Raw genomic sequence first — 15,795 nt, forward strand, 5'->3', positions numbered from 1 at the left:
AATGATTTATTTCTTATTTATTGAGGTAAAATAAGTAGGACCAATTAATTTATTGCTCCTTAACCAGTGTTCTGGGGACACCGGTTAACAACACTTCATTTACCCCCTTGAAATTTCACAACGTTAGTCAATTTACCCCCTTCTGTTAGTGAACATGACGTTTTGCAAATACTCCCCTAAAGTTTTGCATTTATGTGCAAAATGCCCCCCAAACTAAAAAAATTATATTATTTTTTTTTTAAAAACAAACAATTAATAGTTAAATATTAAAACTAACTATTAATTTTGGAATTTGGGAAAACTGCATGCATATCAGGGAAATTGACAGAAAAATTTGACGGAGGGGGTAAATTGACTAACGTTGTGAAATTTCAGAGGGGTAATTGAAGTTTTGTTAATTTCAGGGGGGTAATTGATGAAACTTACAATTTCAGGGGGGAAATTGACTATTTACTCCATAAAATATTCATGTGTCAGGCTCAGTCCATCTTCATAATTAAAAAAATCTATGTGAGATATTGCATAATATATGCAGGGGTCGGAGTTTGAACATTTAACACCTCACTTATTTACCTTAAAAAAATGAATTTTTAGCCACGAGACTACTTAATAAAAAAAAATATTCATGTATCCTTCAAAAAAATATATTCATGTCCTTCAAAAGAAATATTCATGTATAATAACTAATTTTTGAAAAGTATTTATAGCTATAACTAGTACAATCTATGTTCAGTCAAATATATTTATTTCTTTTTTGACTGAAATCAAAATAAAGTCAATAGAATTATGTCATTAAAGTAATATAAATAAATAGCATTAATTTTTTTCAAAGTCTTTAACATCAACTATATCCATATATATGTGTGCTCGTGTCCTCTCAATTGGTAATATTGTGCAAGGATGATAATGAAGTTGGGAAGCATTCTCTTAATGGTTGGGGCTTTATCTGTTCTCTTCACCCTCACCTACGGATCTGGTATGCTATATATCACAACCTAAAAACTCGGTATCCGATATAAAGACCGACGAATTTGATTGATATTATCTTTAAAGTAGTAGTACGATGCATGCAATAAGTACTTATTTTTGATAATTTTGTTGATTATAATGTTGTAGGTGTGGACTACTGTCTCAAAGAAATTGTAGTTGATGGAAGCTGTAAAGATCATTGGCCACATGGACGTGATTGTACAGATGAATTCATTAATGGAGTAGGATCATGGACCATGGCTAAAGATTGTCAATGTCAACAACTTTCAAGTAATAAGCGTCGATGTCAATGTTGTATCAATTGTCCGGATAAAGCCAACGTATTAAGCGACGCTTTTCATGTTAACGTTACACATGATAGATGTAGCAAGTAATTAATAAATAATAATTAATAAATTGTAATAATACTTCATATACTATGAAGTTTTATATTTTGGTCCTTTGTTTTTTCTTTCAATTTATTAAGAACTATATCTGACTTGTGCCAAACATAGGTTTTAAATGCGATGAGGAAATATCCGCAACTGTGAAACAATAAGTTTAAAATCCTTCAAAAAACTTAAGTTTAATTATTTTTAGGGAAGTTTAAAACCTATATTTAATTTGCATCAATTTGAGCTTGGACCAAAAATCTCATATTATGCTAAAAAGAAATTGCTCCATGAGTTAACTGTCCATCGTAAGCGTGCTTTGTGCAACGACCCTCATGAGGACAGTTACCACTTTTTTTTTTTCCACTGCTGTACAGCAGTTGGTGTTTGGAGAACTGCTGGATTGCGCCAGAAATTATATTTCACCTGCTGGAAAATGATGTACAGGTTCAGGCTGAATTGTGTGCAACAGTATTGTGGAGCATTTGGAAAAGTAGGAACCTGGGATTATGGGAAAATGTGACTGAAACGAAAAGCAATATAGTTGCGAGGGCCAAGCATTTAATCGAGGATTGGAGGTTTGCTAACAAGAAGCAGCAGATGCACGACTGTCAACAGCAAAACACAGCTGCTGTCACACTGCCATATGCACAGCAGAATACGGTTTCAAGGCCAGGGGTATGTAGATGGCAGAGACCGGCACGCGGAAGGTTTAAGTGTAACATTGATGCATCTTTTTCGACTTCTACGAATAAGGTGGGTCTAGGTATGTGTATCCGTGATGAGGAGGGGCGTTTTGTCCTCGCAAAAACAATGTGGTTTTCGCTGGTTTGCTCAGTTGATATAGGAGAAGCTCTAGGTCTCTATCATGCCGTTCGGTGGGTACATGACTTGCAGCTGCCTCTTGTTGATTTTAAAGTCAATTCAAAGCGTATTGTAGATTACTTTAAGCACGGAAATGCTGACATTACTGAAGTGTTATTATGGAGGATACAAGGAACTATTGCTCTCTTAACAAACTCTATTGTCGAGTTTACTAGGAGGCAACCGAATGAGGTTGCCCACGAATTGGCACAGGCAGCCTTTTGCAAGTCTATGCCACAGTTTTACTACGAGTCGTCACTAAAATCTTATTGTCTTTAGCGCCACAAATCAAGTAAGTACTCAATTCAATCCTTTTTTGATGACTCTCATTCCAAATGTCATCTAGGACTAATAAGTATTTTATTTCTGATAAATTTTGACAGAGATTACTTTGCAAGTTGTCCAATGATAAGTTTTCGTCAACTTTTCCATATAATAACGACTCCAATACCTTCTTCAAAATAGTTTTGACATTTGATAACTGCCGAGCGAAAACTATGTACCAGTTGATAAATGTGGTTATATGACATTTGATTCTAAACAGTAACTTGATTTTCACTCTCAGCTGATTTTGACACCCTTTCCTGGTTGCCAAAAACTAGCCAGCCTATCCTTGATTGCAAGAAAATTCATAGGTTTGTTAATCAGGATTTTCCCTGTGAAGACTAATTCTTATATGAACTAAAAAGTATATTTAATTAAAAGGACTAAAAATAAAATTAAAATTTTCAAGACTAAAAGCAAAAAAAAAAAAAAAAAACAAATTATTTGCAGAGATCAAAGTATATTTAATTAGAACGGTATATTAAACAATGTATTATTAATATTTTGCTGACTATGTTGGAGATAAAAATGACACACTGTGACTACTTCACGTGGGAGGATGACTTCACTGTGATTAATTACATGTTAAAATCAAATGAAGTAACTGAAACTGGATCTATATGGACATTTATGATCTTCCCAGCATTCTGAATTAGGCTTTCCTTCGGCACCACCTGCGTGTACAAAAAACATCGTTACACATATACTGTTCACATAACAAACACTCACCAAGACAAGTTGACAACATAACTAATTTAAAAAAGGAAAGGAAATTAACTATATGAATCAGTACCTTGTTTGGCTCTGAAAAAGAGTTCTCATCCATTGGATTGGATGATGTTAGCACTGTTTTTGTTAACTTTGAAAAACTCACACTTGATTCCAACCCTTCAATAGAAATCTCAATAATCACTGCTTTCTTGTCCAAGTTTGCAACCTGCAAAGTCATCAGCTTCTTTCATATGAGAAATTCAATTACAGCACAAGAAGAGGAAATACTTATTCATGTCCTTAAATGTGTCACACAATGACATTATTGTAACTGAAACTACAAACATCATTGATTGAGTGTATCTTCTATTAGTCATTTCATTGACCAAATTGATTAACATATGACACATTTGATTATCATATAAACTAATAAAAGACACAGTTGATGAAAAAATTGACAAATGAAAGATACATTCAAGGAATGTTCTTCTAATTTGGGTGAACTCACGGACTATAATGACAGATTATAATATATTCGAGGATTGTTCTTCTAATTTCATTGACCAACAGTTGATGAATAAATCGACAAACAAAAGATACATACGAGGACTGTTTTATTAATTTGGGTGAACACAGAGACTATAACGATAGATTCTAATATATCCAAGGCCAAAAATGATTAATGTTAGATATTTAAGGTCAAAAAGTAAATAAGCTGAAGAGAACCTATTTTACCTTAATCCTTAAAATCGATGTACCATCTACAGAAGATTTCCATGAAATTGCAGATGCAGCAAGTGTAGGAGAATCAGTCTGAAGAGTTGAATTTAAAAATGTGGCTCCACTTGATTCCTTGAAAAGCTTAATCAACCAATAGCTTGGAATTCCATACACTTGGTGAGAATCAAATACAATTGCATCTGGAGTCCACCTAATTACAATTGAAAATCAAATAATGCTTGATTATCAATTTTGGATTGAAGAAAAATACTTATGTAAAATACTTCACATATCAATAGTTACATACTTCCTATCATTGGTATTCACAAAGAGGGGAGCATAATTAACCATGCTGACAACATCACTGCATCAAAAAATAAAATTTTTAAAGACAAGTTGTAATGAAGTGAACTTAACTGACAGCTCATATTCATAACTATTTATCTAATAGCTTAGTGTGTGTGAAATAAGATGTGTGTGAAATAAGAAGTTTCAAAGAAAAGTTTGACTAAACCTGTTTTTCTCTAAGCCAATCAGGAAACCAGCTTCTGCTACAGCTGCCAACAGGGTTCCATTTCCAGCATCTTCCTTAATTAAGGCATACTCGCTCACAAAAGCCTGAACATTTCGTCAGGATTCGAACACCGTTCAGTCTAACGATTCATCCATAAATGAAATTCATCAAGTATTCGAGTCCAGCTACTTTATTAATAAGATATAATAGTTTATAATTACTTCTCCTACTGTCATATTAAGAAAACGGCCCTTCCACATAATACAGAGACATTGGACATGGCAGGGCTGGCCCAAGGGTAGTTCATTAAAACCATTGCTTTAGGCCAGTTCCCACAAATATCTTAGGAGAGTATTCTCAATAAGCCCCTTAAATTGCTCAACCGATCGGATCGTAACTCTCGATCGGGACTTTTTGAAAGTAAAACCCGATCGGGTCATAACTCCCAATGGGCATTTTCCTGAAATTGTGAGCAGTTTGAGGGTCTTATTGAGCAATCACTAATAACTTACTGATGGGTCCACTTTTGTTTTAAATACTTGGTCACTTTTGAAAGACCCCTTTTGCACCCCCATTGTTGTACTATATATTGTACTCATTTGTTTATGAACTAATAATTAGACCATTATTGTAATTTTATTTAATTATGTCTATAAAAGGTAATACAAGTTAGAACCATAAAAAAATTAAGCCTCACAGCAAGTTTTAGTTTTGAGCCTCAAGTTATGTTTGGCCGACATGCTGACATGACGCCAACACTAACACCGATATATTACACATGCAATAGTTTGAAAAACAAAGTTATTGAATGTAACTACATATGTTATAGTGTCCAACACTGGCACATGTAGGACACCAATCATGCCTTAAATATAAATTTCATATATTTTCCTATGCCTTAAATCTTTCATAAAAATAGATTTTTTTTACTCAAAAATAGAGTTTTGATAGTGAAATTCGGCCATTTTGGTTTTTTTTCACATGAATGTAAGTTATAAATTGAATATATTTGATAAGGATCTTCAAACCTTTGGACCAGTGCGGGACGCATGATCAAAATCTTCAGCCTTGTGAAACATGTCATTGGCGGTGAGTGAGTAATGCTGATAAGAAAATCATATAATAAAGTATTAGAAGGATAAATACAAGTGAAGCAAATAAAAGAAAATGTGCTAGTTAGAATATTAAATATTACATGATAGTCATACAAATCTGCAGGGTGAGTTAATGGTTGCTTAGAAGCATCACAGTTTGTGATGATTTGAATATCTGGGTACACACGTTTGATTGCCTCATAAAAAACAGGGTAATTTCCTGGTCAATCCAAAATACAAAGCCAATTTAGGAAGAAAAAATAATGGAAGTGTGAAATTAAGGAAATCAATAATGTTTATAACATTGACACTTCGAATTAAAAGTGTATTTGGTGTCTAGACCGCACATTGATCACTTCAAATCACCATTGTTTTTCTTAAATTATTAAATGTGTCCAAGTAGTATATGTCAGTACTTCACAGGTTGATGTAAATCAATTTTTCGCTTATAAACCCTAAGTCAAAAAAAATTTGTCTCTAAATATGACTGCATTTTCAAATTGCTAAGTATATTTATTAGTTTTGTCATACAAAACATTTATCATTCTTTCTCATTACCCCTACACTACAATTTGTCTTGATAGATAAAAATATTAGAACTTGGCACATTTATATATAACTGATGATTTAGTAATATTTATAAAAATAGTGTACACATTAAATACACCACTAACTTTTCTTAATATACCAGAAAATTGTCAAACTTATAAAAATATAAAAAGGCTACCTTGATAGATAGGTATGAGATTATTTTGACAGTCTTCATTTCCAACTGCTAAATATTTTAGGTTGAAAGGTTGAGGGTGTCCCATAGAAGCTCTAATGGAACCCCACCTTGAAGTGGGACTTCCTATAGCAAACTCAATACCATCAAGGGCATCCTAAAAATATAATCAAGATTGGAAGTGATGATCAATAACTATGAAAGTTTATAAGAAAAGAAATTGAGGAAATTATTAATAAATTATATTTAAGTTAGAAAAAAAAAGGCCATACTTGTACAAATGGTGAAATGGCAGAGACATTAACTTGTTCACTATGGCTGATACCTAAAATAAGATATATATTTTAAAGATCAAGACACAATTTGTACCTCAAAAAAAGGAAATTGAATCACTACTAATTCTTGGTCTAAAAAAGATGAAAAGAACATATCTAGGACAAGAAGAATACCATTGTTAAAAACCCATATTGGCAATGCATTAAGATCCTCCGCTAGCTGCTTAGAAAAAATGGAGAGTATTACAACTTTCAATTGAATGATTGGAGGGAGGTGTTTACAAAAAACTAAAATTTGGTAGGTTCATTAGTCGTCCGGCGTGATATCTAAGTCATGGTTCAATTGGTTCTACCAATTCAACTGATTGGTTTGGTTTGATTCGATCCAGTTATGAAAACTCAAACAATGAATGTTTGTATAGATATATGGAAGGATACCAACAATGTTGTTAGAATCAGATCCAGAGGTCGGCCTAGTGAGACCGATGAATGATTATTCAACTGGTTTAATTAGCTAAATCACGTATGAAACAAACGACTAATATATGATTAAATAAGTACCAAAAAAGTTTGTTTATAAAAAAAGAAAAGAAAAACAAACAGTTCAATTGAATTATTGACCTGTGGTTCAAATCGATTCCACCCGGTTTGATCCGATTCAAAAAGATTATAAACTAATTGTGGTTAAACCAATCGACAGATTTGCCGATTCCCAATTGAACTGACTGAACTGATCGATTAGATATGATTCTAACAAGATTGATAACAGGTGAATTTTAACTACTGGGAAGGTGGATTACTACTATACTTGGCTAAAAAATGATGCCATATCATAATCATCATAATAATAGTAAAGTAACTAGAAGAAGATACATACTTGGAGACCCTCAAAAAAACCAAAGCCATCATCCGTCCAATAATCCCAAATATCACCATAGTGACCACGTCTGTTCTCCCAAGGTCCAACTGTTTGTTTCCATTGAAATGCATTTTTTAACACATTTCCTTCAACATAACAGCCACCTATATTACATTGCAATGAAACAAAAAAAATGAAAACAGCATTATAGGTACAACAAAATGGTGGACCACTTGTTAAAGGACCAACAATTGTAACAACTTGCAATAATGAAAGGGACAGAGCATCTTTCCTTAGCTCTTTCGGTTAAGATATGTTATGCAATAATAACAAGGTAAAACCATAAAGTAATACTAAAACTTGATGTATACCTGGAAATCTAAATACTCTTGGTTTTAATTCTGCCACCATCTGAAAAAGATCCATACGGAAGCCATGTCCCTATGACAAGAAAACAAAGTCATGAGCTTCAAAGTAATGAGAAGGAAATGGAAAGTGAATTAAAGCAAATCAATTGAAAAGTACATTGAAATCATAGTTTTAGAAAAAGGATTTGCAACTACAATTGTGACTATGATGTCAACGTTTTTGATGTATCCATGATTGTATAGCAAAAAACTACAATTGTAGCTGCATCGCCTGATGTCAAGCTTATATTAGAAGGGAAAAAAAAAGGCAACTGCGACTGTGGGTGCAATGTCAAGGTTTTTTATGTCTCTGCAACTGTATATAGACAGCGGTTGCAACCGCATAAGTCAATGTTAAGATTTTTGAAAGAAAAAAAGGTCTGCTACTGCGATTTTGAGTATGACGGCTTGGTTTTTATGTGTACCTACTATATCACAACCGTAATTGCAGATGCATTGACAGTATTTTACCACAATTTTTCTTAATAGATCTACACAACTGTGATATAAAACCTTAAGTAGCGTACTAAAAATAGTTGCCAAAGACCATTTTACTCGAAACACTAAAAATCGCTTCAAATACGTACCTTATAAGTGTCCAACGGCATAGCCGATACTTGGTCTAACCACACAGTCCCTTTCCCGGTTGCCGTAATTTGAAGGCTTGAGTAGTGGTTAGTTTCGGTGGCCTCCAGCACACGTTCCACCCTTCTCCATGTTGATGCATTTACACCAACGCCACTGAAACATATAGACCAGACTATGTTACTATAATTTGTATTCAATCACTCAATAAATAAATAAATAAAAGCAAAGGAAAATATAATTCATTGTGTATAGAGAGTCTTTGCAACCTGATCTCACTTGAAGCCAATTTTCCACCATTTGTTCCAACAAATGAAACTTTTAGATCAATTCCTTCTGTTGAACGAACATAAAAAACCACTTTGTATTTCTTCCCCTTCTCAATATTCTGTAAATAGAAAGAGAGAAAGAAATTGTGTCAAAAAATTTACAAAAGCCTTTTGATTAAATAAGCCAAAACACTATAAAGTATTTTATAAGTTTGACTTAAATCATGTATACAATCGTTTACACTATAAATCAATAGTAATGCCAGATCATTAAAAAGTCACATGTATCAATGGTTGTTATTTATTAAAATTTCAAAATTATAAACTTTTACATTTTTCAAGTAGCTAATAAATTATCTCACCATGCCCCAGAATCCAGGATTAGAGATGCCAACCCCATCAGGTAGGCATGAACTGGAGTGGTCACAGTGTACCTCCATCCTCAATGCATTCCTGTTACGCTGGAAGACGGAAGTCTGGTCAATAGATACAACAATTGCCGGTTTGTCTCCAATAACTTCCCATGGATGCAAACTGGAAGGAACTTTTTCTCCCTCAGCTTCAAAACCTCTGTTGTTTACGAGCTCCGCCCAAAGTCCACCAGCACCAGCGTGATTAATCTCCTTAAAAAACGAAAAAAAAAATGATAAAATATAACAATATATGAATAAATTCTGTAGGAATAAAAAAGAAGAAAAGAAAAATATAAAAATTGAACTTACCTCAAAAAACACTCCCATGAAGGTATCAGGGATTTGCATCCCTGATGACCGAGAAGCATTGATTACCAACTTGGCTGTTTGACCCTCAGTTGGATCGAATGCCATCAAAATGATACATAATAGATACATGGCTTTCAAGTGCACTGTAAATGTGAAAGAAAGAAAGAAAGAAAAAACATTAAAATTATATTTAAACTAAAATATATTTGAGTGTGAGTGAGCCTATGAATTAAGAAATAAATATTTGATCCAAGTTTATAAGCTACAAACTGTGTATGATATAGTGGACTTGTGAAAAAGTATGATGAGAATGTGAAGGTTTACCTGAGATGACATTGTTGGAGAAAGAAAGGATTTGTAGCTGAGAAAAGCTGAAGAAAGATGACATTGTTTGAAGTGAGTGAAGATTTCAGAGTTTTGAGTATGAGATGTATATGCTTAGATGCAAATTCTGATGCCTTTAAATGGACTCTCAATGACTTTTGAGTGTGAATGATTCTATCAATTAATAATGGAATATTTGATCTAAGTTTATATGCTAGAAATGGTAAATACGTGAACCATTTGTTCAACTCCTTAAAGGGAAGCTTTGGATTCTTTAATTTTTTTTCCATAAAAACAGAACGTCATCTTCATACTTCTTCATTAGTCCTAAAATTGGAGTTATTTAATAGTTGGAAAGAAAATCTCTGAAAAGTCAATTGTAGGATAAAATAATAAAGCTCAATATTTTAACTTCTTTGGGTTGACTGTAGAGTTTATCTCTTTTTTAATCGATCATTCTTTCACATTTAAATAATTTAAAATTGTCATTGTGAAGATTTTTAAAATTTTAAAATTACGAGAATTGACACATAAACGTCAAGTGACAAAAGTTGCACAGTCAACAACTGTTATATATGCGACATTCTGCCAAATCATCTCTTAAATGGGTTTAGGCACTACTTTAAAAGACGTAATTATTTGCAAGGGCGTATTTTAAAAAAAAAAATAGAGACCAAAATTCAAATTGCTCATATTTGGTTACCCAGATATCTGAAGCAAGGCAAATCAATAATCTTACACATTTAAACTCAATCATTTTTGGTTAAAGCAATTAGGTCACAATTCCAATACATAAAAACATGAACTTTCAAATTACCTCCTTCTTTGTTTCCTTTTGCTCTAGAAGCCTATCATTAGCTGGGCCAAAAATTGATTTGACAGGATTCACATTTTATAAAGTAAAAATGAATTTCAAATTCTCTGTTATGAAATGACTAGATACTACTAAATTGTATTGTAACAGGACAAGAGTGTGTTGTGATTGATTCACACCGCGGTGACTACAATTCAGAAAGCAGTGTGTTGTGATTGATTCACACCGCAGTGACTACAATTCAGAAAGCAAAATCCTTAACAGCCGAAATCATGAAATCCTTTACACGACCTGGACCGCGACCGTTATTTTAAACCTTGGCCACGTGTATCCTACTTTAGTTGTCATATATCTTGTAGAATCCAAGCAGGTGGCATAATCTCAATCAACAAAACCATTGACATTTCTGATATGCCATCATGGCATAAATACAGTAAACCAACTTATGTTTCTTTCAAATATCTGAAGATCCATTTCATAGCCTCCGAATTCAGCTTTCCTTGATTTTCCATGTACCTACTCAGTAAACTCATAGCATAAGCCAACGCTTCATAAGCCTATCTGAAGAATGAAGAATTAAAGAGCTCATTTACTGTGAAAGGTGTTCCTTTGTTCCATGATGTTCCTAACAGTGTTCCTTTTAGTTCTGTCTCTGCTATATGCAAAACCTCTGAATCAAATGCACCACCTTCACTTGTTCAACATGTTCATGCTTTTTCTCGCAAAGGTGGTTTCTTTGGATTCTCCCATGAAACCCCTTCTGATAGATTGATGAACTCTTTAGGTAGTTTTAATGGAAAAACTTTGTTAGTGTTTTTAGGCTCAAAACTTGGTGGTCTAGTCAATGGATAGGAAATTCTGGATCTGATTTACAAATGGAAAATCAATGGATTCTCATTGATATTCCTGAAATCAAATCCTATGTTGTTGTCATTCCTATCAATGAAAATACCATGTCATGATTTGTGCTGAAAGTAGTTCAACACAAGTAAAAGCATTGAGTTTCAATGACCTCAACTTCCAAATTCCAAATTCCAATGCTACCATATAAACTCAATCATTTTTGGTTAAAGCAATTAGATCACAATTCCAATACCCAATTTGTATTTTCTTAGCAACCAACAACAATCAAAACATGAACTTTCTCTAATGGGGTTACATAAAAATCAAAACTCTAACACAATACCAAGTTTTAACAACAATCAAAACATTAAAACAGGAAATTTCTCAAATGGGGTTACATAAAAATCAAAATTTTAACAACGAGATGAAGAAGAAACACACCAACCTTAAAAGAATACCGAGGATAATAAATACCAGCATGAACAACTTCATTGTTTCTTGAAACACACCAACTTCATTTTTGGCTGGTGTAATCACTTTTTAGAGGTGAGAAATGTCCATACTTGGAAAGTCTGTCCACCACAACAACTATAACTGTGAAACCATTAGCAGGTGGTAAGCAGTAATAAAATCCATCGATATATCGTCCCAAATAAGAGAGGGGATTGGTAAGGGTTGAAGTAACCGGGCAGGAGCAGATGTGGCAGATTTAGCCTTTTGACATACCAAGCAATTTGACACAAATTTTCGAACATCACTGGCCAAGGATGACCAGAAAAATTGTGCAGCAACCCTTGCTTTTGTCCGAGCAATACCTGAGTGGCCAACTAAAATAGAGGAGTGAAATTCCTCCAATATAGTTTGAATCAGGAACCACCAATCTGGACTTCCAAAGTAAGATACCATTTTTGACATGATAAAAAGGATGAGGTCCTGCATCTTGCATACAAGCTTGCTTGACTCCGAACCAATGTGGATCCTCATTAATGGCAGCATTAATAAGCGTGATGAGAGACGAGGTAGGTCCGGTCCAGACAGAGCAAAGAAAGATCTAGGTAGTGCATCTGCAGCAACATTGTTCTTTCCAGGCTTTTATTCAATGGAAAAATCAAAGCCTAAGAACATATGGAGCCATTTCTGCTGTTCAGGAGTCTGGATGGTTTGCTCAGTCAGCGATTCTAATAATGAATTTCTGACCCAGAAGATAATGTCTGAATTTTGCTATAGCCTCAGTTATTGTATAAAGTTTGCCTTTACGCAAAAAATCACCTGTAAAAGCAGACTTAATCAAATTCTAAACAAAAAAAGGGAAAAAGCCTAAGCAAATAAAAATACACAAGTATGTGATAAGATGTGAAAACATAAGTTCTAGCCGAAAACTATCACTTACTTTCAATTTGCAAGCAGAAAGAATACCCGAAGGTTTTAAATTAATGTGTGCAGCCATAACTACATCAAGGTTTTTGATGTGTTCACGACTACATCCTGACAGCGATTGTTGGCACATGATTCACATTAAGTCACAAATTTATGCAATATCAACCAACACAAAACATTACCGAGACAGAAAAGGGAAATTTAAAACCTTGTAAAAATCCGTCCTAGACCAAGGTAATTTATTTACTGCAAGAGTTAAAATTTATGAAATCTAAAGCAAGTATTGAATATAACTATGTTTGCTAACATATAACTTCAATTGACCCAACTATACCAATTTACCCCAATGTTTTCAAAGACCTCAACTTCCAATGCTCCCTAAATTTACAAATATCATTCATTTTTGGGATAGTCCCTCAAAAAAACTGCTTAAAATTTGAATTGTACCTAATTCTCATCACACCCTTCAATTCATACCCAATTTCAACTCAATCATTTTTGGTTAAAGCAATTAGGTCACAATTCCAATACATAAAAACAAGAAATTTCTCAAACGGGGTTACATAAAAATCAAAACTTTAACAACAAGATGAAGAAGAAACAAACGAACCTCAAAAGAATGATGAAGATAATAAATTCCAGCATGAACAACTTCATTGTTTCTTGAACTAGTTCCAGTAACAATAACTACAGAGTCCACTGTCTCCATTGGGAGAGAGTACGATGTTGTTCCAGTAACTATGAACATGATCACAATATTGAAGAAGGATGAGATCGATTTTGATTTGGGAATTTAGGGTTCTAATCTATTTTAATTCATTTCATTTCAAATTATTATATTTAATTATTTCAATTTTTTTAAGAGTTTTTGATAGAATTATAGCCAGTTTGTGTTTTCTGGCTGTTGTGGTGTTGTTTGTTGTGTGCGGGGGTGTGCTTCCTATATACGGCGTCTGTCTTATCTCTTTCTTGTTTGTTTGTTTGTTTTAGTGCAGACGATGTACTAATATTATTGGATGCTTAAACAAAATATAGAGGACGTGTGAAACATACTTCTTCGGTATCACCAAATGACTCTGTGTCTTGAACTAAAGTGGTTTGGAAGTGTAAATTAAATATTCTTCGGTTAAAATTACTCGACCTGTGTGTCTCTTCGTAAGTGTTAGACAAAACAATTTTTTAGCTTATTACCAATAACTTGTAAATATTAATTTTGAATTTTTCATGAGTTTATAGTTATTTTTTAGCTTATAATCACTAATATTGCTTAAAATGATATACTTTGTTATATATTAATTTTTCATGAGTTTATAACTTATTTTTATTAGCTATTGTGTTTCTTGACAAACTAATTCAATTAGCTTGTAATTTAAAACTTATTAGTTTAAAATTACCAAGTATGAATAGAGTTTTCTCTATGATTTCGCAACAAGAAAGAACAACAATATGAACTCCTTCCTCCAGCAATTTGTTCTTCACTTTACTATTTTATGTCATGTTACTACCTATAGGCGTCTCATTGGCCGTCTTTTATATTTTAACACCACCAGATCAAATATTGCGCATTTGCTACCTAGCGACTCAGTTAATTCATGGCGTGACCAACAAAAGTTTACTACAAATTAAGTTGCAATGCATATGCTATTACATCTTAAAAATTCTCCAGGTCAAGGCTTATTTTTCGCTCGCAATTTTGAATTGCATGTCTTATTAGGATTTGCCAATGATGGCTGGGTTTGTTGCATTGACACCCATAAATCAATCTCTGGTTTTTGTTTTTTTGTTGGTATTACTTGGAAATCGAAGCAACAAACTATTGTGTCTTGTTCTTCCGCTAAGACTGAGTATCATGCCCTAGTTGTTTACTTGTTTCGTGATCTTCCCAAACTCTTCCTCACTTATGTGCTATATTGTGATTGTCAAAGTGACGACTAGTGATTTTTGCCCCACATCTTTAGATTTAGATGTTGAACATGAGCTAAATCTTTCACACTCCAAATTCAAAACAAGCCCTAACACATCGACAGTGACTAGTGAAATCAATTTCAACTTATATTATAGCAAACAATGCATTTTTATAATCTTCCTCTATGTAAAGTGAACCATGCATAAAGATCCACAAGATGGATCTCTCGCCCAATAAACTTTCTTAATCTTGTTTCAAAGAATTTGCCACCATATTTTTTCCAGCAAAGTGCACTAGTAATGTATTCTTCCAAGGTGCACATCAAGATTTAACTAATTCGTTTTTAACAATTGTGTGGTTTAGTACTTTTATTGTCAATTTTATTGTGAATTGTTTCTTTATTTGGCAAACTTGTCACCGCAGTTTTGACGTACAAAAGTGTCAATGTTTTTTTTTATTGTCCATTTTATCATAATGAAGATGAGACTATTCTCCACCGTCTCCTCCATAGCTCTCGATCTACCGCGGTTTGGCAGGGCTGTCGTTTCCCTGATCCAATTTCATTGTGCTTAGATGTGGATGTGGATAATATAGCTAAGGTAATCCACCATACCAAATAGTGAAGGATATTGAGATCCTTGCACCTTTGATTATGTGAAATATTTTGTGTACAAGAAACAAATTAGTTTGTGACAATATTCGTGCAAATATGCACTCGCGACTGTCGCGACAAAATTTTTCCAACTTCTTCTTGCACACAAAGCTTTTGGTACTGACCATTTGGTGACTCCTATTCCAAACCAAAGGATGGTGAGTTGGCAGCATGGGGGCGAGGACATCATAATTCTCAATGTTGATGGAAGTGCTTTGAACAATTCAAGAAAGGCGAACTATGATGGGTTAATACGTAAGCACGATGGAAGATTCCTTCCTGGTTTCTTTGGTAGCGTGTGGATCTCAAATATTTTACATACTTAGATTCAAGCGTTGTCGAATAGTATAAAGTTATGTTGGGAGACAAGTTATAGAAAGCTTATATGTTTCTCCGACTCTCTTCATGTAGTACAGTTGCTGATGAAGGACATCTCGAGGTTTCATCATT

The 15,795-nt window shown here is 33.7% G+C and overlaps 3 protein-coding genes across 6 annotated transcripts; 2 read left to right on the forward strand and 1 right to left on the reverse strand.

Annotated features, from left to right (window-relative positions):
* The first annotated feature begins 856 nt into the window (after nt 1-856).
* On the forward strand, nt 857-1,432 carry LOC120575950 (putative defensin-like protein 244). Its single transcript, XM_039826855.1, has 2 exons — nt 857-976; nt 1,117-1,432. The coding sequence occupies exons 1-2, from the start codon at nt 901-903 to the stop codon at nt 1,362-1,364; spliced, it is 324 nt and encodes a 107-aa protein (XP_039682789.1). The 5' UTR covers nt 857-900; the 3' UTR covers nt 1,365-1,432.
* A 264-nt stretch (nt 1,433-1,696) lies between these two features.
* On the forward strand, nt 1,697-2,504 carry LOC120575971 (uncharacterized). Its single transcript, XM_039826899.1, has 2 exons — nt 1,697-1,705; nt 1,809-2,504. Exons 1-2 carry the CDS (start codon nt 1,697-1,699, stop codon nt 2,502-2,504), a joined length of 705 nt encoding a protein of 234 aa, XP_039682833.1.
* Nucleotides 2,505-2,992: 488 nt separating this feature from the next.
* Nucleotides 2,993-13,700, reverse strand: LOC25495788 (alpha-L-arabinofuranosidase 1). 4 transcript variants are annotated; one of them, XM_013596032.3, is made up of 19 exons: nt 13,398-13,700; nt 11,856-12,679; nt 9,754-9,800; nt 9,430-9,572; nt 9,070-9,330; nt 8,708-8,826; nt 8,441-8,594; nt 7,818-7,887; nt 7,465-7,610; nt 6,762-6,807; nt 6,585-6,637; nt 6,316-6,469; nt 5,690-5,808; nt 5,523-5,597; nt 4,495-4,598; nt 4,288-4,344; nt 3,996-4,191; nt 3,343-3,486; nt 2,993-3,223 (listed from the first exon to the last, which is right to left on the reverse strand). In XM_013596032.3, the coding sequence occupies exons 2-19, from the start codon at nt 11,900-11,902 to the stop codon at nt 3,128-3,130; spliced, it is 2,031 nt and encodes a 676-aa protein (XP_013451486.2). In that variant the 5' UTR covers nt 11,903-12,679; nt 13,398-13,700; the 3' UTR covers nt 2,993-3,127. The 4 variants fall into 4 exon arrangements, with proteins under 4 accessions (XP_013451486.2, XP_039691115.1, XP_039691117.1 ...); XM_039835181.1 differs by having other exon boundaries at nt 9,754-11,083; nt 13,398-13,699; XM_039835183.1 differs by lacking the exon at nt 9,754-9,800 and having other exon boundaries at nt 13,398-13,698.
* Nucleotides 13,701-15,795: the final 2,095 nt, after the last annotated feature.

This window comes from Medicago truncatula, chromosome 6, assembly GCF_003473485.1.
Source record: "Medicago truncatula cultivar Jemalong A17 chromosome 6, MtrunA17r5.0-ANR, whole genome shotgun sequence".
In the NCBI taxonomy this organism is placed as follows: Eukaryota; Viridiplantae; Streptophyta; class Magnoliopsida; order Fabales; family Fabaceae; genus Medicago; species Medicago truncatula.

Excerpts from the sequence above, each read along its gene's own strand:
- LOC25495788 (XM_013596032.3), bottom strand. The coding sequence starts at position 11,902 with ATGAAGTTGTTCATGCTGGTATTTATTATCCTCGGTATTCTTTTAAG. Across the intron at positions 9,801-11,855 it reads ATCCTCGGTATTCTTTTAAG|CTTTTCTCAGCTACAAATCC; the intron begins GTTGGTGTGTTT and ends ATCTTTCTTCAG. Across the intron at positions 6,808-7,464 it reads GTTTTTTTGAGGGTCTCCAA|CTAGCGGAGGATCTTAATGC; the intron begins GTATGTATCTTC and ends TTTTCTAAGCAG.
- LOC120575950 (XM_039826855.1), top strand. The coding sequence starts at position 901 with ATGATAATGAAGTTGGGAAGCATTCTCTTAATGGTTGGGGCTTTATCT. Across the intron at positions 977-1,116 it reads CACCCTCACCTACGGATCTG|GTGTGGACTACTGTCTCAAA; the intron begins GTATGCTATATA and ends ATAATGTTGTAG.